The sequence below is a fragment of the Arvicola amphibius genome, chromosome 2 (genome assembly GCF_903992535.2).
Source record: "Arvicola amphibius chromosome 2, mArvAmp1.2, whole genome shotgun sequence".
Lineage (NCBI taxonomy): Eukaryota > Metazoa > Chordata > Mammalia > Rodentia > Cricetidae > Arvicola > Arvicola amphibius.
This window is the reverse complement of record NC_052048.2, coordinates 106,877,458-106,898,828: the sequence shown is the minus strand read 5'-3', so window position 1 is coordinate 106,898,828 and position 21,371 is coordinate 106,877,458. Positions and strand designations below refer to the sequence as shown.

Genomic DNA, 21,371 nt, shown 5'->3' with positions numbered 1-21,371 from the left:
AGCATTACACCAAAGCAATGATCCCACCAAAGACCAACGTGGAGAACAATGACTTTATTGAGATTTACTTACAGGAGTATGAATGAGGGGTTACTTACAGGCATATGGGTGACTCAAGTCAGTTGCATCACCAAAAAGTACACCGAGGAAGGGTGACCACACCAAAAAAAAAAAAAAAAAAAAAAAAAATTCAACCCTATAGTTGCTCCCTACACAATTTTCAGGCAGTCATAATATTTACAAAATTTTAATTAAGTACTTTGCTGCTTATTATCATGTTTTATTCATTTATTCATATGAATAAAGTTAGGGTTGAAAGGGAGACATTATAATACACAGGAAATAAAATGCAGAGGATGATTTGAGGATACTTTGAAAGCTGCTATCACAAACTGGAAAATCAAGGATAATTTCAAGACAGTTATGAAATATCAAAATTAAGTCAAGAGGAGGAGTCCCATAGACACCCCACCAATATTATAGGCTATTGCTATTGTCCGTGGTTACCACACAGAACTTGATGATAAGACCCTATTACTGAAGACACCACTTACTGAGTTATGGAACATCAAGAAATCAAGTTTATTCTGACCTAGAGGCTTCATCCTATTGCTTGCTTTCATGGTGCTGGAAGGGACTGTGCCTACTACCAAAGGAGAAGACTCTGCAAGAAGCCTACCCAGCTGAGACCCCTCTGGTCTACAATGATAACCAGTCTGACAAGATATGACCATGGCTATGGCATGAATGTTATTGGAATAACTAACCACTTTTTGACTGGATTTAAGGCCAACTCCACACACTCCACAAGATGGAACTCATGCCTGGCACCACTAATATGGAGAACTTTCTACTATTATTCTGTTAAAAGGACATGATGCTAAATCCAACTCCTCTGGGTATTTTAACATCCATAGATAAAATTTCTCTTTCTCAACCTTTATCATGAGACTGGGTATATTGTTTGTTTGGTTTTTGTCCTTTGTTTTTCAGTAGATGGCAATTAACAGACTCACAGCTGGTCATCATACAGAGAAAAAGAGATTATGGAGAGCTCACCATTAAATGCAACATGTATCTGTATCAAATCCCTTCTCTCAGGGGACCTGGGACCATTACTGAAAGAGGGAGCAGAAAGACTGGAAGAGCCAGAGCCAGTGGATAATTTTAGTCACATGGTGTGCTCTCTACCTAACAGGACAATTGCACATACTAACTGACGACAGCTGTGATTGCATATAAGCTCTAGCCAGACAAAAATCCAGACACGGAAGGGGGAGGTGTTTAGAAAGCCCCACCCCTGAGTATCCATTGACAAGTGATGACTGCTGGGAGAGGAAGCATCAGTTTTCTTCAGGGAGAGGCTATTCATGCGACAGCGGATGGGCCTGCACCCGTGCACACACTGGCAGCATTAAGGAAACTCTACAGGTTAAACATGGAAGAGAACAAATGGAAAATGGAGAGGGAAAAGTGGTGACGGGGATAGAAGAATTAGAAGGAAAGGAATGGGAATAGGTGGGCTTGATCAAAATGCTTGCATAACATTTCTCAGTCAATAACAAAATAAAATGAACAGATGAAGAAAAAATAAATGAAGAGAATGTGAACAATGTAAAAGAGTAACATAACTAAGCTAGTAATGAATTTTGCCCCCAAAAGGAAAAGTATAGGACTTAATGAATTCACTACTGAATTCAACCAAGCTTCTTAAACTATTTCACTAAATATAAAGGGACTAAACACTAACTTATTCTTGGAAGGTAGTATTACCCTGATAGCAAAATCACGAAGGACTCAACAACAAAGAAAAAACCCAAAAAACCCTTGATGAAAACAGATCAAAACCAAACAAAACCCTCAAAATTATACTTTCAAACAAATTCAACATATTAGAAATACCACAAACTACGATCAGGTTGATTTCATTCTTTGCATATAAGTGAGTTTCCACAAATAGCAATCAGTAAATGTAACAGAGAACATAGACGTTCAAGGACTGAAATCCCCCATTGCTGCACTCCATGGAGAAGTGAACTCTGTCCAAAGTTCAATGTCCCTTGATGATACAGTCCTGAAAAAACGAAAAAACTAGGCAAAGAAGCACAGCTCACTGTAACAAGTTATACCTGACAAAACTGGAGCCAAGATTACACCAAGCAGGGAAACTAAAGTCATTCTATCAGGAATTACACAAAGGTGTCCACCTTCTCTATACTGTGATATACATCTCTTGAGTTCTCAGTCGGAAAAATAAGGGGAAAGAAAGGAAAGGGATCGAGTACAGGGCTGCAGTTCAGTGGCCCAGCACCTGCCGACCACACATGATCTCCTCAGTTCAGTCGTGAACATAAGGAAAGAAAATGGAAGTGAAATAAGAAGTCAAATCTCTATTTGTAGACAATATTTTTTAAAAAAACTGTTTTGCCTGCATGTATGTCTGAGTACCATGTGCATGTCTGGTGCCCAGAGACCAGAAAAGGGAGCTGGATCCCATGGAACTGGAGTCACAGATGTGAGATGCCGTGTGGATGCTGGGGAAACAGGCTTCAGGCCTCTAAAAGAGAAGCTGGTGCTCCTAACTGCTGAGTCATCTCTCTAGCCTCTGTGATCATATTCTTAAAAGACCCAAGCAGCCACACCAAAAGACTCTACATCTGGTCACTACTTCAGCAAAGTAGTACAATAAAGTCAGTATAGAAAAATCAGTAGCCGTTTATATGACAATGAAAATAGTAATAAAATAATCAAGAAAAAATGTTCCAAAAGCCTAGGAAATAAGTTATAAGACAAAAAGTCAAATTTACCTATGAATAAATAAACTTAGTCAAGCCAGCGAAAGGAGCACACAATGACAACTTAAAAACACTTAAGAATTGACTTCTCTGAAAAATGGAAAACATCTCTATACTCACAAATCAGCACCATTATAATATGAGAAAGTGTAATGTGTTCTGCAGACTCCACACAACCCCCCACCAAACTCCAATGTCATTATTTACAGAAATAGAAAACACAATCCTATAATTGGAAGAAAACCAAAACACCCCAAATAGTCAAAAGTAACACTGAGCAAAAAGCAATGCTAGCTAGTTATCGTAATACTCAAATTATGCTATAAAACCATAGTGAAACAGTATAACATAAAAGCAGACACCCAGAACAATGTACGGTGCCCAAACAACCACGTAGCTGCAATCTTCTGATTTCAGCAAAGGCATCCAAACCATGTATAGTATAATAAATGGCCTCTTCAACAAGGAAAACAACACTGTATGTACAAGAATATCCCTAAGTGCCTCTAGCATTCTGTACAAAGGCCAACTCAAACTGAACAAAAGACCTTAACATAAGGCCTAAAAAAATGTGTAACTCAGAGAGGAAAATCTAAAGAATATATGAAGCTGGGAGCACAGACAATGGTATTCTGAATCTAAGAATTTACAGGAAGAATGACAAATAGGGAATAGCCATGAGAGCCTCAGGATTACAATGTAGACACCCAAGAACCAGAGGCAGGACAACTGCTGTAAATCAGATGCTAACCTGGTATATGCAGCAAATCCCAGGCCAGTCAGGCCTCCATAGCAAGAAGAATGTTAAGGACAAACAAACAAACAAAAAACAATTTAATCATTGCATGAAGTTAAAGAGCTTTTTACACAAAGAAAAGAATCAACTGTCAGAGAAAGCTACAGAATGGGGGGAACACTCATTTATCTTTTAAGAGATTAGTGTACAGAAAATACACACACACACACATACACTCCAATACACAGGGAATTGATCAGTTCTCAAACAATAAATCATGAAATATTCTCAAACAATAAATCATGAAATAAGTTCTCAAACAATAAATCACAAAATCAGTTCTCAAACAATGCATCATGAAATCAGTTCTCAAACAATAAATCACAAAATATTCTCAAACAATAAATCAAGAAATCAGTTCTCAAACAATAAATCATGAATATTCTCAATACAATTAAGTTCATATAGTATGATTAGTTATCAAAGAACCAAACTAAAACAAGCTGGTGAGACTGCATGGCTGTTCCTAGAAATGTACGTTAGCATTATTCACTCTGAAAAACATAAGTGTTTCATCAAAAACTCAAAGTCTTATGATCCTGCTTACTACTGTTTAGTACACAGCAAAAGGAATCAAAGTCAGATTATACTATGCATACTTGCATACAGGTTCATATACTACTCCTGGTACTCAATTACAGAATCAGCCTAAGTGCCCATCAATAGATAAACTAAAAAATTTCCAATGTGGCATACATAAAAATGTGGACTATAATAGGTCACTGAGAACTCAACAGGAAACTTGGCAGGAAAATGGATGGAACTGGAAATCACCACATAAATGATGCTCAGCCCCCAAATGGTGCTCCCTGTATACAGAACAGAATCTAGATTTATCAAATGAGAGAGATGGAATCATACGTGAGTCTGTTAAGAGAGAACAGGCCCACTAGGGAGAAGGAAGGGAACAAGACAGTGATTATAGTTCAAGTACATGGAAATTTGGGCCATGCTGTCAGGATAAAATCTATAATTATGCCAACATATGCACTGATTTTAAAACATTTAAAAAAATTAAATATAAAGAAAACGAAACTTTCCCCAACTTTAGGAAAATGTAAGTTGGCCCACAAATGCTGGTGTAGACTAGTCTGAGGTTTGACGACGACCAGGGTGAAAGTAAAGTGCTTTTCTTATGTTTCTCACTTTACCATGGGCTTCTCATAATGTGACCCTCTGGGAGGAAACTCTAGGAACACCTACATATGTGAATATCTGCATCCGTCATAGTAAACTTTAGTGTTTATATAGAAACTAAGAAATGCAAAAAAGACCCAAACACTAGTTCACCTCACTCAGCAAGGCCACATCTTCTGCCACTAAAGGCCATGTCACAAGTCTCCACCAATGAGAAATGCTCCTTAATGACTGACAGAGGGCATTCTATAAGGACATCTGCAAGCTGAAAAACTGTCATACATTCTGAATCGTGGAAGTGCCTTCTACTCACTGATGAACTGACAAGCACATCTCGCAAATCCCATCACCCAGAACTCCCATACTGCGGTCTCCTGGGTAACTGCTGCTGTGATTACAAGAGCAGAATGACATTTGCCCCTCACCGCACCCAAGATGGGGGTTACGGAAGTGCAGAATTAATCCTTGTAAGACCCCCCTAAATAAAACATCAGTCCTGTCAGAAGTTCTAGGGAGAATCCTTTTACAGATGAGCCACTCACGTGTCATGTACGGAGAGAGTTAGGGGAATTTATTGAGAACAGTTTGGGGCAAGAAGGCAGTAATACCAGTATATCCTTTAGTGAATGACTAGAGAAATTACAACAAAAATAAAATATACAGGAAAGCAAAGTTCACACAGTGAAATTTCATAATTACACACACACACACACACACACACACACACACATAGTTCATGACATAAAACAAAAGTAAGTGCAAACTGACAACAGCTTGGCTTACATAGAAAGTTCCAGACTAGCCAAGGCTACATAGCATCATCAACTCCAAAAAGCCCCCAAGTTTCCACCATCCACTCAGCTCTTGGCACCAACACACTTTGGCTACTCTCAATTTTGGTCAGAACAGCTTCTTTTTATCGTGGAGAGCTGTCAATGGAGAGATGCCTAACTGGACAAAGGACTAGGAACAGACTGAATATTTGCCTCTAAGTGAGACAGCTGTATTAATTCTCACCCAGGCTCAGGGAAGGCCAGCGAAGAAGCAACAATGCAAGGGCTGGGGGGACTTCTGCGAAGGGCCGGGGCTTCTGACATGGTTACCAGGATCATGGACTCAGCACCACGTGACTGCATGCACACAACCTAGAAAATTAAGCAGTCCAAAATCCCAGGATAGATGGGGTAGGTTATCTCCAGGCCCTGCCCCTTACTGAGAAGTTACCGGCAGTGAATAGCTGCTGGGGTGAGAAGAATCATTTGTAAGGAGGTAACTAGTGGTAGGTCACCCATCCTCCAGTGGATGGCCCCAAACCCATGCACGTATGAGCAATACTAATGAGACCTAGTGGGTTAATTAAAAAGACATAAAGCTACGAGAAGGGTATTAGGGAGAATATAGGGAGAGTTGGAAGGAGAAATAGCGGATACATATGATCATCTTTTATTGTATACATGTACGAAATTCTCAAAAGTAAAAAATAAGCCAACTTGGAAAAGTGACCTGACCTATGATTACAATATACTTACACCTACCTTCTGACTAGGAAAAACAAAACTAAACACACCCTTACATTTGTTATTCTAAAAGGATTTTGAAAATACTTCAAAGTTGAAAGCACATGTACTTAAAGATGGTGAGAACACATCAGAGAGAAACAAAGACAAGAGATGAAATCAATTTGAAGTAGTTTATGCCTGAGGAGGTGGCTGACTGGGTAAGACCACTCGCTGTGAGGACTCAAATTTCATTCCCTATCAACAAAAAGCTGGGAATGACTGCATGTGTCTGTACACCCAGAACTATGGGGAGTGAAGAGACAAGAAATGCTGGGTTTTCTTGGCTGTCTGTCTAGTTCCAGGATCAATGAGACCTGTCTTGGGGGGAACAACATAGCAATAGAGTAAGACACCCAAAATATTCCTTTGTGAACACCACCGACACATAAACCATAACATCAACACATAAGCAATGCTCCCAAGTGTTTTTTTTTTTCATGAAAAATGAGAGTATAGACAAAATCAGGCAAATAAAACCAATAGGACTATTCCGGTATTCACAAAGTCATATTTTAACCACCCATTAAACATGATTTACGCAGGCGCTTGAAGGAAGGCTCAGCAGTTAAGAGTACTTACTGCTCTATCATGAAGATTAGGATTTAGTTCCTATCACACACATCAATCATGTCAGATATCTGTAATATCTGTCAGATGGCTCCAAAGGATATAACATCATCTTCTGGCCTCTACAAACACATACCTACTCTCTTTTTCTTGTTACACACATACATAGATACTAAAATGCTTTTTAAAGATATTTATGGACTGGCATATTTCATATATCAATTCATCAATAAATCCAATATAATGTACAATGAAGGAAGCACCTACCTTATTTGATACAAAAAGACATCACACATTCAACTAATACATGATTGCTTTAAGAAACCTCACAAAATAATTTAATAAAATGCACTTTCTATTTTTTTTCATATGTAGGTCTTTCTGGTCTCCAGTTCATGTGCCATTACACATTACACAATGCTCTGCCTAAGGCTTGCTTTAGAGAGTAAGATTTAGAAATGCGTCAAGAGATGAACTGTGAAACAGGAGTTAATGATTGCAAATGTGGAAGCAGACACCTTTCATTAAGCGGTCAAGAGTTAGGAGCTGGAAGATTACCAGTTCCAGGTAAACTTGGGATACACAGCAAAAGCTTTTCTTGGGCGGGAAGAGGGGCTTGAGGAAAATTTAAATTGTATTTTTATGTGTACATGTGAACCTATGTCACATGTATGTGAGAAGAATTGGATCTCCAGGAACTGGAGTCACATGCAGCTATGAGTCCTGTGATCGGGTGCTGAAAACCAAATGTAGGTCCTTTGGAAAAGCAGCAAATGCTCTTAAAGGCTAAGCCATCCCTATCAGCCCCTGAAATTTTCCAATAAATACAAAATACTGTACTGACAACATTCTTTTCAGTGTATGCATTTCCTGGAGCATGCTACAAGAAAAAAAAAAACAAAACAAACAAACAAAAAAAAAAACCCCAAAAAACTATTATGTCCAGTCCTTCATAATACTGACATTTATCAGATTAAATATGAAAAGATTTCAAAGGACTTTTCCTATATTCACTACTGTTCTAGACTTTTAATGTTTTCAACAGCAAAGGTTTTCATCTGGTGTGTTTTGTTTCCATGTGTGCCAAATGAAACCTTGAACATCTCTTTCAAGCAAATCAACACTTCGTATCAGGTTCTTTCCTTATCTCTTAGTTGAACCAAGTGGTGTTCATACTGGTTTTCCTTTGATAGGAATTCTCCCCATGTACATTCTTGTGAGTGCTATTGGGATGATAATGAGGAGTTCGCAAATCCTATTTTGAAGGTTTCTCTACCGTAGGGTCTTTCATGTCTGTGAGAGAATGTGATGATAACTGAAGATTATCAAAGATTTCCTACATATATGAAGGGTTTCTCTCCGTCGTGACTCCTTCCATGTAGTCAAGGGGAACGGGGAAGTGAAGGGCTTTTTTACAACACCACATATACAAGTAAAAAGTTTCTCTAGAGCTCTCTCATGTCTCCTCCATGATCAGGGACTGCAGAAGGCTTCACCACATCACTTGCAGTCACAAGCCTGTTTTCCTTTCATGGACTTCAGGGAACTTTAAGTGTTTGCATACCGAGTTTTTTAAAAGTTTCTCTCCATTGTGGCACTTCATGTTTGTTTCAATGAAACAAAGCCAAAGGTTTTTCCACACTGCTAGCACAAATCCAGCTTTTACTCCCAGTGTGACTTTGTTTATTTCTTGGAAAGCTACCAAGCCAACTTTTCTTTTTTGCTCATTTATTATTAAAAAATATTGGAATCCATGGTAGTGTGGAGTAATTCATGCCTATGTAAATGGTTCAAAGTGAAGAAGGGTTTCCCACAGTACTTACAATTATAAGGGTCATCATCAATGTGTATTTTTTCATGCACCTGAAGATGACTATAGTACGTGAAAGCTTGCCCACACTGTTTGCACACGTGGGGTTTCCCGTCGCTATGAGTCTTTTCATGTCTCTGAAGGGAGTAAGACCAAAGAAAGGTTTTCCCGCACTGCTTACACTCGTAGGGCTTCTCACCAGTGTGAATCCTTTCATGTGTTTTCAGTGACCTGGAGGAAGTAAAGCTTTTCCCACACTGCTTACAAATATAAGAAACTGGGACGCTGTGAAGTGCTTTATGCTTTTGAAACTGACTCCAGAGCACGAAGGCATTCCCACACTGCTCACACACGTAAGGCTTTTCATCCACGTGAGTTTGCTCATGTTCTAGAAGGTCAGCGGAAGTAGCGAAGGCAACCCCACACTGCTTGCATACAAAGGGTTTCTCCTCCGTGTGAATTTTCACATGTCTCTGAAGAGAAGCAGAACGAGGAAAAGTTTTCCCACAATGATTACACACATAGGGCTTCTCACCAGTGTGGGTTATTTTGTGTCTTAAAAGTGAATTCAGCCGAGTAAAGCTATAGCCACACTGGTCACATACATAAGGCCTCTCCCCAGTGTGAATTCTTTCATGTGTTCTTAGGGAACCAGAACACGTAAAGCTTTTCCCACACAGCTTGCAAGCATAGGGCTTCACCCCACTGTGAATTATTTCATGTTTTCGTAACTGAATCCAACGCATGAAGGTGTTTCCACACTGCTTACATTCATAAGGCGTTTCTCCAGTGTGGATTCGTTCATGTATTCGAAAAGAACGATAAGTAATGAAGGCTTTGCCACATGGTTTACATACATAAGGTTTCTCTCCAGTGTGAATTCTTGTATGAATCTGCAGAGAACTATAATGACGTAAGGTTTTCCCACAGTAATTGCACACAAAGAGGTCCCTAACAGAGTGAGTTCTTTTATGTGTTTTAAGGGAACGAGAGTGGGCAAAAGTTTTCCCACACTGCAGGCACACGTAGGGCTTCTCCCCAGTGTGAATTCTTTCATGTGTTTGTAGGTAGGTGGGAAAAGCAAAAGCTTTCCCACACTGCTTACATATATAGGATTTCTTCGCACGATGGCGTCGCTCATGCCTCCGAAAGTACCTTGAAGAACTGAAACCTTTCCCACATTGCTTACACTGGAAGGGCTTTTCTTCAGCTAAAGTCTTTTGAACATTTTGACCGTATCTATAGTCTTCATCACAGTTCTCACTTTTAAACAGTCTCTCGAGGGTGTAAGTAGTTTCATGGTTCTCGAAGGGTGGGAGGGAACTGGTGGTGGCTCCAAACTCCATCGTGTTGTACAAATCCTTTCCATAGTCCTGCTCTTCATAGGATTCACGCTCTGTGTCCGGCTTAAGGAGCACACTTAGAGATAAATGGCCAATGACTACTCTCGCACACCCGCTGTTTTCACATATATGCACTCCTGGAAAGGGGTTCTGGTGGAGAATGCTCTGGGTGGTGAAGTCAAACATTTCTGCACACTGATGATCATCTTTATAGTCATAGAGTCCCTCCACCACTTGGCCACTGTAAGAGAGCAAACGTGCGTCACTGATATTTTATTAACTAGCTATCAGTAGACATGCTGGCTCTAGGCTGTCAGAGTTTTTTTTTTTTTTACGCATTTGCTTGAATGCTTTCAGTAATTCTGAAGGCAACGGCAACAAAAACAGTGGTAGTCACAGGCGGTTGTATTATACCATTTACATGTATAGCAAACATGTCTTTTATTTTGTTTTTTTCGAGACAGGGTTTCTCTGTGGCTTTGGAGCCTATCCTGGAACTAGCTCTTGTTGACCAGGCTGGCCTCGAACTCACAAAGATCCACCTACCTCTGCCTCCCGAGTGCTGGGATTAAAGGCGTGCGCCACCACCGCCCGGCTTAATAAACATGCCTTATGTCACACTAAAATACATATTTCAATTCTTGATACCATATTGGCACCTGAAGAGGCCTGCTCTAAATAGGATTTCTAAAGGGCAAATTACTTAGATAAGAGATGTGCACACGTGTGTAAAGCAAACAGTAGCACAGTGACTCCTGGAAGAAAAACTACAACAGTCATTTGGGGAAGGTAACTCAGGTCCATGAAGCAGTGCCATACTTCAAGCCAAATTGTGAAGAAAACTTGCTGCAAAGGCCACTGGACACAGAATCCAAATGATACTGTACTCCTCATAGATCTAAACTAATGAAAAATAAATAAAAGTGTATTCATAAATTATTAACATATTCAGTTCTCAATACTGTACAATCTTTTTTTTTTTTTTTTTTTTTTTTTTGGTTTTTCGAGACAGGGTTTCTCTGTGGCTTTGGAGCCTGTCCTGGAACTAGCTCTTGTAGACCAGGCTGGTCTCGAACTCACAGAGATCCGCCTGCCTCTGCCTCCCGAGTGTTGGGATTAAAGGCGTGCGCCACCACCGCCCGGCAATACTGTACAATCTTGATGCACCATACAAATGACCACAATCATGTCACATGAACTACTTGAAAGTCCACAAGGAGATTTTTATATTTAGTCCAAGCCTAAAAAGATACCTGCTTTTTGTATCTTATATATCGTATACAAAAGCTTTGTGGATAAATCAATATTTAAATGTTAATAATATTGCATGGTGCAAAGTTGATACATATGAAGTATGATAAAAACCACTTCGGGCAATCATGATGTCCCAGTTATTTCCAGTAGTGGAATCCTTATAATGTTTTCAGAACGTTCATGTTTAATGTGTCTCCAGTTCTGAAGAAAAGTTCCAGAGAACAATTGAGTTTGAAACTAGATATCCACATGTCTTTTACTAGTTTACAAAATGTGCAAGCACACAACTCTTGAGGAACATGGCTGTCTCCTGAGGTCCATATTACCTTAGTTTGCTCCAGGAATTTCGGTATATGTTTTCAATGAAATGGTGCCCCAAACTGCTTCCTAAAACACAAACCAAGCGAAATCATTGTAAATTATGACATCATAGTAAGTATGTTAAGAGATTCTAGCAAAATTTACAGTAAAAAGTGATCTGTTTCATGGGGGCTGGAGATGTGGCTCAGTGGTTAAGAGCACTGACTGCTCCTCCAGAGGACCTGGGTTCAATTCCCAGTACCCACATGGCAACTCACAACTGTCTGTAATTCCAGTTCCAGTGAACCCGACACCCATGGTAAAACACCAACATACATAAAATAAATCTTTTTTTTAAGAAAGTAATCTATCTCATATATTCACTCAAAAGTTTCTTTACCACACTTAAACTCATGCAGAAGCACTTTTTCTTTGACTGACTAATTAAAGGAATGATGACATACTTACCTAGAGAAGCCAGGTTCCTCAAGGTTTCCTGCATCACATCTTTGTAGAGGTTCTTCTGGGATGGATTCAGCATAGCCCACTCCTCCAGGGAGAAGTTCACAGCCACATCCTCAAAGGTCACTGACTCCTAAAAGAGCCCATGTACATTTCCACAAGGAAGTGTGAGTCTCATAATACTGTAGAGCTAATCTTACTTCCTAAGAAATTGGTCAGATTCAACGTTCTATGTGCATCTAAATTATATTGGTCATCACAATTACATCTCCCACACACTAAGAATCTCCCACTCAGTGATTCTGACGGTAGACTGGGGCTATCTGATAAAGCTACAACAGGACAGGCCCATCCTTGTTCAGATGGGTTGTGCTAAGCTCTCTTTGGCCATTGGTTCAACAGCTACAATGAATTCTGATTACCTAGTGCCCCAAGCCCAGTCAACACCAGCTGCCCCGAGACTGTATGTTCTTGGTAATGCGGAAGTATCTGCAACTATTCAGTGGGACTCCTCCCACTTCCCAACTGTAAAGAATAAAGTAGCTTTCCCAATAGTCGATATCAATTACACACTACTTTTATCATATCTACTTTCCCTCAGAATTCTTGTAATGTTTTTAAGCTCATCAGACACAGCTTAGAACCCAATATATTCAGAGAACACAGGGATTAGAGAACCAGCATTTATCGCTAGTTCCTGATGAGAGACCCAGAGTGATGAGGTACCTCAAGCTCTTCATGCAATGCCTTCTTAGCCATGATGCTCTGGATCCGGGAACTATAAGCCAAAGTAGTCTATCCTCCCCTAAGATTTCTTCTTAAGGAAGCTGGAGAGACGGCTCGGGGACCAGGAGCACTTGCTGTTCTTGTGAGGACCAAAATGCTGGCTAGTTTACGTCAACTTGACACTAGTTAGAGTCATCTTGGAAGACGTAACCTCAATTGAAAATTTGCCCCTAGGGTTGGGCATAGTGGTACACATGTCTAATCCCAGCACTTGAGAGGCAGGGCCAAGCATATCTCTGTGAGTTTGAAGCCAGACTGGTCTAAATAGTGAGTTCCAGGACAGTCGAGCTATATAGTGAGACCCTGTCTCAATAAAATAATAATAATAATAATAATAATAATAATAATAATAATAATAATAATAATAATAATAAAAATCCCATCAGATTGGTTTGTGGACCAACCTGCAATATATTTAATTGACTGATAATTGATGTGGAAGGGTCCAGCTCACTGTGGATGGTACCACCCCTGGGCAGTTAATCCTGGATGCTGTAAAAATAGCCAGCAGAATAAGCCATGGGGACCAATATAGTTAGCAGCATCCTCCATGGCCTCTGCATCAATTCCTGTTTTCTAGGTTCCTGTTTACTTAAGTTCCTGCCCTACCTTCCCCCAGTGACAGGACTGTGGAACTGTGAAATAATACCCCCCTGCCCAAGTTGCTTTTGACTATAGTATTTTACCTAATCACATCACAGGTCTCACAAACCACCTGTAACTCCAGAGGACCTAATGCCCTATTCTGGCTTCTCTTGGTGGGACACACACACACACACACAAATAAGTAACAAAATAAATCTTGAAAAACAAAACATTTCTTCTTAGGAATTTTGTCACAGCAATTGGACACAAAACGTAAGACAGGACTGATTATGGGCAGTTCGCTGAACTAATACATTAACTTTATCATTTTTTTTCATGTCAGTAGACAATGAAACAAGAAGGATGTCACATGTTCTAGAAACAGCTCCAACTAGCCACCATGTCACCCATTAGAGACATGTACAAAATTCTGTTCTTTCTATAACAAACTTTCAAGAAGTGTGATGGTTAATGTTAATTGTCACTTTATAAAATTTATAATCATATAGGACACAAGTCCCCGGCACACCTATAATTATCTAGATTACATTGCCTGATGTGGGAACAAACATCTTAAGTGATGGTAGTAGCATTCCCTAGGCAGGGGGAACCTGAACCACATAAAATGAAGAAAGGAGTTAAGCTCCAATATTCATCCATCCATCCATCCATCCATCCATCCATCCATCCATCCATCCAATTCTTCTTCCTGTTTGTGGGTCATCTGGGCAGTTGATTCAAGCTCCTGACATCCTGACCTCCCTGCCACGTAACTCAGTCAATTCAGTATTTGGGTTAGAAAAGTCCTTGGATACCAAAAGCAGGGTTTAATGGGCAATGTTTGTGGATGTTTGAAAATCAACAATGCTGAGAGCACCTGTAGTTGATAAAAATATCAGTGTCACTAGAGGAAAACCTACTGAGGCACAGTAGAACAATAGGAAAGATGGCATAAGGGCAAAAGCAGAGGCTCCAGCCTTAGGTGGCAGTAAAACTGGGCACTGGCATCCACATGGTATGAGTTTGAAGGAATAAAGGACGTAAGATAGGGAGGTCATATAGAACAGTTGAGGTCTGGGACCACATAGGAAAATCAAAGTTCCTGCAAAGTGGGCCTTAGACGTCACTGTGTGGAGCTCTGAAGGTGAAGTCAAAGTGACACTGGAGACCACAGGGTACTGGAAATGCCAGGACCTCGACACCAGCTGCCTGCCAAGGACAGCTATAGGCACAGAGAGAAACCAGTCCAAGACACAGACTACACGTGCTGCAGGTGGCAGCTCTGGAGTGGTGGGAGCTACCTAACCTTTGGAATGTAGACGATTTTATCAGATTTAGCTGTCAGGCACAGGGATGTAGGATTTGGTGTTTGTCTTGATGGATTTGCATCTTACTTTGGTCCAATCATAACTTGACCCAATTCTTCCATTTTACAAGAGGACTGTTTGCTCTGCATCATTATAATTTAGAATTATGTAGAGCTGCAGAGACTGCTCAGCAGTTAAGAGCACTGACTGCTCTTTCAGGGGACCCAGTTCAATTCTCAGCACCCATATGGCAGCTCACAACTGTAACTTCAAATTCGAGAGGGATATGATACCTTCACACAGACATACATACAGGTAAAACATGGCTGCACATAAAAGAAAAACAAATAAGTAAACAAATAAATGTATATATTGGATGTATGTAACTTGTTTTCCATTTTATCGGAGCTCACAGTTAAGATACTTTGGAATCTCAAAGCAAATTATTTAAATATGCTTAATGACTCTGGGCAGTTTTGGTGTTGTGATAAACGCATATCACATTATAACATGATCAGCAGTCCATGGAGATAAAGAGTGGAAGGTTATGGCTTAAAAGTGATGATAAGTCTGGGTGTAGAGTTGACAAGGGCTGGGTTAATACTCATTATCAACCAGACAGACTGTAGAATCGCCCGAGAGACCCAGGCTCCCATGAGGAGTATCTAGACTGAGGTTAGCCTTTGAGGATGTTTCTGAGATTATGTTGATCACATTAATCGGTGTAGGTACATTCACCTTGATGGTGGGTAGGATCACTCCCTGGGTAGAGGATTCTGGACCATGTAAAGTAAAGATAGTGACCTGAGAATCCGCATTTCCCCATCATATTCTGTTTCCTGACTGGACGACATGAGGGGGGGGGGGCACTTACCTGAGACTCGCCCTTGAGAAGCCCATGTCCAGTCTCATCCCCTGAACATCTCTCTAATAATCTGTGCTATTATCTAAGTTTTAAAATGTCTCCAATTTGCCTTTATATTGGTTTGTTCCAAAATATAGCTAATAGATTGACGTTTAATTGCCTTTTCAGAAAATATAGCCACAAGAAGCCAGTAGCCTCCAGCAGATAGCTAAGCTTACTCTATGTAAGTTTAAAAAAGGATTATGTTTTACTAAAAAGTAAAATTAGCACAGCTTTCACTTTTCAGATAAATTTAATTTTTTAAGATTTATTTATTTTATGTATGAGTGTTCTCTCTGCACGTACACCTTTATTCCAGAAGAGGGCATCAGATCCCATTATAGATGGCTCTGTGCCTCCATGTAGTTGTTGGGAATTAAACTCAGAACCCCTGGAAGAGCAGCCAGTACTCTTAACTGCTGAGCCATCTCTCCAGACCTTTCAGAAAAACTCTGCCATATAATTGTACCGTTAGCATATGACCACTTGCATGTGTGTTCTCTCTCCTCCATGAGACAAACAAAACCAGAAGGTTTTTTTTTTTTTTCAAGTTTCTTGCCACTGCCAGTGTAGGAGTATAAAAATAAAAATGTCATTTGAAAACCAATGTGTTACTGTCTCCTTGGAGAGCAGGGGGAGAGTCCATGCTTTCAAGATCTAAGCTTTACAATACAGGTTATCACCATCGCTCTTGGCTACCCAACAGAACTTGAGGGTAAGACCCTATTGCTGAAGACACCTCATACTTAAGCCACAAGAAATAGAGAAACCAACTTGGTACTCATATGCCAAGGGTGCTGTGTAGGTTGCTGGGGAAAGGTCTTACCCAGCTGTGAACTCTCCGATATAATGACTTGTTTGGCAAGACATGCCCACTGGTGCAAGGATGGCACCAATGTCATGGTACCAACCAACCATTTTCTGATTGGATTCACGGCCTGCTCCACGAGATAGAACCCATGGCTGGTACTATACACTGGACCCAAAACTCACAGCTGGCTAGGTCACAGGCCTTAGGGGAGAATGTAATGCTAATACCCTGCTAAATGGACACAATGTCAAACTGCTTTCCAAATACTTACAGTTATAGCAATAATTAGCGCAGCTTTCAATGCTCATCATAGAAGCCTGCTTCTCAATGTTAGTACAGAGACCCAAATTACTCAAAATTCAGAGATAAGTGACTGTGGAAAGCTTAGCTCTAAATGAGACATCTACATCACATCTTGCTCCCACAAACCTGATTATGGGAGAGGGGGAAGGAAACACTGTAGGAGACAAAGGTCAGGGAGGACTACTGGGAATCATTCTTTCCAGACATGACAAGGCTGTTGCTCCCATGAACTCAGAGCAGCTGTGGTTGTTTGCTTGCATAAGAACAGCACAAGATTAAACTAGTCAAAATTTCAGAATAAACGGGGAGGGGCTAACAGAGGTGCTACTGGCAGTTAACAGCTGATGGAGGAGAGAGAATCAGTTTTCTTAAGAGATGTTGTTGCTGCTAGGTTGTTGGTGCATCCAGTGGATGGCCTCACACCCCCAAGCATACTGGAAACACTAATTAAATGCAGTGGATTAAAGAGGACATGAAGCTGGGTGACAGGTATAGTGCGGTAGGTCCAGAAGGAGACTGGGAGGGGAAATCATGGGATAGATATAATCCAAATACACTGAATACATGTGATGCACTTTCAAAGAAAGTGCTTAAATTTTCTATGTTGCTAACATTTAAAGTCAGATCTATAAAAGCACAGGTTTTGGAAGCACCATATAATGATAGGAAAAGATATGCGGAGCTTAAGAATTAGCTGAGCTGTTAAGAGTCCTTCATGTTCTTCCAGAGGACTCTAGTCTGGTTCCCAATACCCAAGTTTGGCAGCTCACAGCCACCTGTAACTTCAGCTCCAGAGAATCTGATGCTTCCTTCCGGCCATCTTGAGTATCTAGACATGCTTAGTAGACATTCACATTCACACACACCACACACACACACACACACACACACACACACACACACACAAATAGATAGATAAAAATAAAACAAAAAATGAACAGTTTAGCTTATGACTGACAAATCTAAATGAATGCTATAACATTTTATATTTAAATCTGTGAATGGCTATATGAGTATACATCCTGTCTACAAATGCTTACACTTTTATATTGCATGTATGAAAACAAATTGGCTCACAATAAGTGTTCACATAAATTAAGACAGAGGCTAGAGTGATGGCTCAGCAGTTAAGAACACAGGATGCTCTACCACAGGACCCAGGTTCGATTCCCAGCACCCACACGGCAGCTCACACCTCCCTATAATTCCTGTTCCAGGGGATTCGACATCCTCACACAGACAAACATGCTGGCAAAGCACCAATGCACATAAAACAAAATAAATAACTTATAACAAAAGAAACTAAGACAGTTCACTTAGTCCAAATATTTCCTAGTTCATAGCATGACTAAAGAATTTCAGACTCAACATCCTGACTCTGGTTATCATGACAGACAAAGGCTGGCCAACAGTCCCAACATGCCAATTAGAGACACAGTAACGAGAGCCAAAGAACACAGTTCTATAAATCGATCTGGCTCTGTCGGGGAGAACAAATCAACGGGTTTGATGATTCCAGATCTGGCATCTGGCTTGCACTTCTATTTAAAAAAAAAATGTAATAACTAAAAAAGAGAAAGGTTTAAGACGGAAGGCAAGTTGTACACAGAGACAGTCCTGGCCAGGGTGGTTATCGGTCTGCTCTGTCCGTTAGCCGATCATTATCTCAGGTCTTATTCTGTAAGGGGGCCAAAAGGTTCCCATGAGGTTCTCTGGAGCAGACGGAGAGGCAAGAGCATGGCCTGAGCTCTAAAGAGATGAGTGTGGACCTGCCTGGGAGATGTGATCTCACAGCTTTCCGGGGATGGAACTGGTTTCCAAGCAGGACCAGGCTACAGACTCTCCGACTACCAGGCAGGAGAGGCTGGGGAGTCTGAGGGCCAGTGAACGGGGGTGGGGAGCAGGATGTATGGCCACTAATACCCACTTTGACGTAAGCTCACTTCTCCGGGTGAGAAATTCTGGCAAGTTTGTTAGCGAGTGACTGGGCAACGTCTTAGTAAGGTGGATGTCAGTATCTGTGAGAGGGGAAGGCTGCTGGAGACAGTGCTTCCTAAGCAATAGCTGGATCCTAACATTACGTTCTTTCAGCAGCCAAGATGAGTGGGGTGGGTGGGCTGGAATCCAGGCTCATGGGCATTCTTGGGCCCCAGTCTTCCCCGCTGGCCTAAGTGACTGATGAATGTATGTTCTAGTGGGTGCCAGAAGCCGGTACATGGTCAGGACAAAGCAGCCAGCACGTATAAAGAAAACTGAGAGCTCTAATTAGAACTGACTGTGCCACCTTCTACCACCACACCAGGCTCTCGAGCCTTCTGTGAACATCTGATACACTTGCTCACTTCTGTCTCCTTTAGAGTTAGAAAAGCCCTGTTTATGGAGACCATGGGGAACTCTGCAGGCCTAACGCGTGGGGCTGTCTCCCAGTGCAATACTGAATTCACATACTGTAAGGCCTACCTCTCCCAGGACTCTGCCTTGTAAAATAATGTGTAGACACAAGAAATGTGGCTCGGAAGGTAAAGGCAGGAGCCTGGTGACATGAGCTCAATCCTGGGAACCCACGTAAAGGAGAGAAAGTATCTCATTAAGTTGTTCTCTGACCTCCAAAATGCAAGTTGTGACATGCAGGAAAACACACACACACACACACACACACACACTATGCATTATTATTGTAGTGATACATAAATACAATTTAAAACCAGAAAGCAATGTCTAGAAACACCTGAGAGCACTAGCAATTACGACAGAGCCCAGTTCCAGTCATCCATGTATGTGGATCTCCCTTTCCAATGAGTTTGGGAATGCCAGAAGAAGGTACAAATTCAGGGTTTATTGCTAGTACTATGATTCCCTGACTTACGGGTACAGGTCATGGAATTTTGAGGAAGCTTCCCTTGAATCTATGGCACTTATAGGAGCAGCAGGAGAGACAGCGAGAAAGACACGGCAGACTGCTCAGTGATACTCTATACCGTAGGGACTATCCGCTTTCCTACAGAGTCAAGCCAAGGATGACTCCATTTTATTAAGCAACAACCCCGATCAAAGTGACTCCAATTTGAAGTTATAAGAACCCCTCCCTCAAAAGGAAGGCAGCACAGCTTATTTACACAAGTAAACAACCAGGATCTGGTGCCAGGAGGGACAAACTGACAACATCAACGATGACACTTGAAAATATACCAACTCATATTAGACACAGCACACAAATCCGCTTATCAGCCATACCCGCATGAAACCCCCTCACCAGGAACCACAGAAGTTACATCCCAAGACAAAGTACGGCAGGCAACCGTCAGGAGCCAGTTCCTGGACTCCAATTCCAGTGCGGTTTCCCCTGTCCAGGTCACTCAGCCAACTTAAATTGACTTACTCATGCCCACTGCATATACATTTGACATCTGTGCCCGAGCTGCTAGGACATCACTTTTGGTCCCCTATAGACTGTTCTTTGCATTTGACTCTGCTCAAAGCCTCCTACTTCAGAACAGACTCTCAACTCCACCACTCCAGAACTTAGCCATTCTGTGACCTACACATTTGTGTATTGTTATGTGAAATGTTCGTGTTATCTGCCAGTTAATGTCAGTAATTAGACTGTTATATAAGAACCCGTGATTGCCAATGGCTGGTTACCGAGCAAAATCGGGCATACTCGGCTAATTGTTAACAACGAAACAGACATAATTTGTGAAATTATTTTTTATCCGATAAATTTTGGCACTGGAAACACATCAACTTGTCCCTCAGGACCCAAGGTCACCACACCCTGCCCCCTCAACACACACATACACTCACACGCACGAACCCCAGAGTCCCGAGTGTCACCGCGACACTGCTGCCACCGCCCAGGCTGCGGAGTCGCGAGGCTGTGGGTGCTCAAATGCCTACAGAGGCCGCAGCACCGAGCGCTCAGCGAGGGACAGGTGAGCGACTCTGCCTGCTGACCCAGCTCCACCCAGCGGGACCCGGGCAGCGCGGCCCAGCGGAGCCAGATGAGTCGCAGACGCAGACTCAGCTGCCCGGGGAGGCCGCGTCCCCACTATCGCCTCCGCTTGCAACAACCTCCTCCCCACTCCCGGGACGCCGGGTCACACGCACCATTTTCGGTCACTGGGGGGGTCCTCGTGTTGTCCAGCGGCTCCTGTAATCAGGGGATGAGACGCAAACACTAGGGGCACAACCTGCGGGTCTCTCCAGAGAACACACAAACGCCTAAAATGGCTGGACGGGAAGTGGCATCCCCGTTGCTGTACCCGCCCTCTCCCAATATCTGAAAGCCTCATTGGATGGTTTATGCAGTCAAGCAACTTTTCTTATTGGCCAGTGAGTCACATGCCCATCTCCTAATGCTTAAATGACAGAAAAAACATCCTCTAGCGTGTACTGTGGCGCCAAATCTCAAATCCCAGCATAAGCTTTCCTGGGGTACCAACCGGCTGTGAGATTCCCAAACTCTCCTAGCTTTACCCGTGAAAGGGGTGAAACGCTATATTTCACATGGAATTAGAAATAGGTAGAAGCCTATTTAACAAGGCAAAGATGTCAGCTAAATTCTATTTGCATGTGTGAAAAACGCCATAACAAAAAATAAATCCCATGTGAGTTATTCCTATTTGGTTCAGCTTCTAGCGTTCCCTCTTTTT

At 41.6% G+C, this 21,371-nt stretch overlaps 1 protein-coding gene across 1 annotated transcript; it reads right to left on the bottom strand.

Annotated features, from left to right (window-relative positions):
* Window positions 1-39: 39 nt before the first annotated feature.
* Window positions 40-20,959, bottom strand: LOC119806716 (zinc finger protein 878-like). The gene is made up of 4 exons (XM_038318627.1): window positions 20,827-20,959; window positions 12,030-12,156; window positions 11,588-11,648; window positions 40-10,248 (listed from the first exon to the last, which is right to left on the bottom strand). Exons 1-4 carry the CDS (start codon window positions 20,827-20,829, stop codon window positions 8,589-8,591), a joined length of 1,851 nt encoding a protein of 616 aa, XP_038174555.1. The 5' UTR covers window positions 20,830-20,959; the 3' UTR covers window positions 40-8,588.
* Between the last annotated feature and the right edge of the window lie 412 nt (window positions 20,960-21,371).

Bases quoted from the DNA above. Each gene is read 5' to 3' on its own strand.
- LOC119806716 (XM_038318627.1), bottom strand. The intron at 11,649-12,029 runs GTAAGTATGTCA...TTTGTGTTTTAG, and splicing joins GAGGAACCTGGCTTCTCTAG to GAAGCAGTTTGGGGCACCAT. The intron at 10,249-11,587 runs GTAATATGGACC...GCTCTCTTACAG, and splicing joins AATTCCTGGAGCAAACTAAG to TGGCCAAGTGGTGGAGGGAC.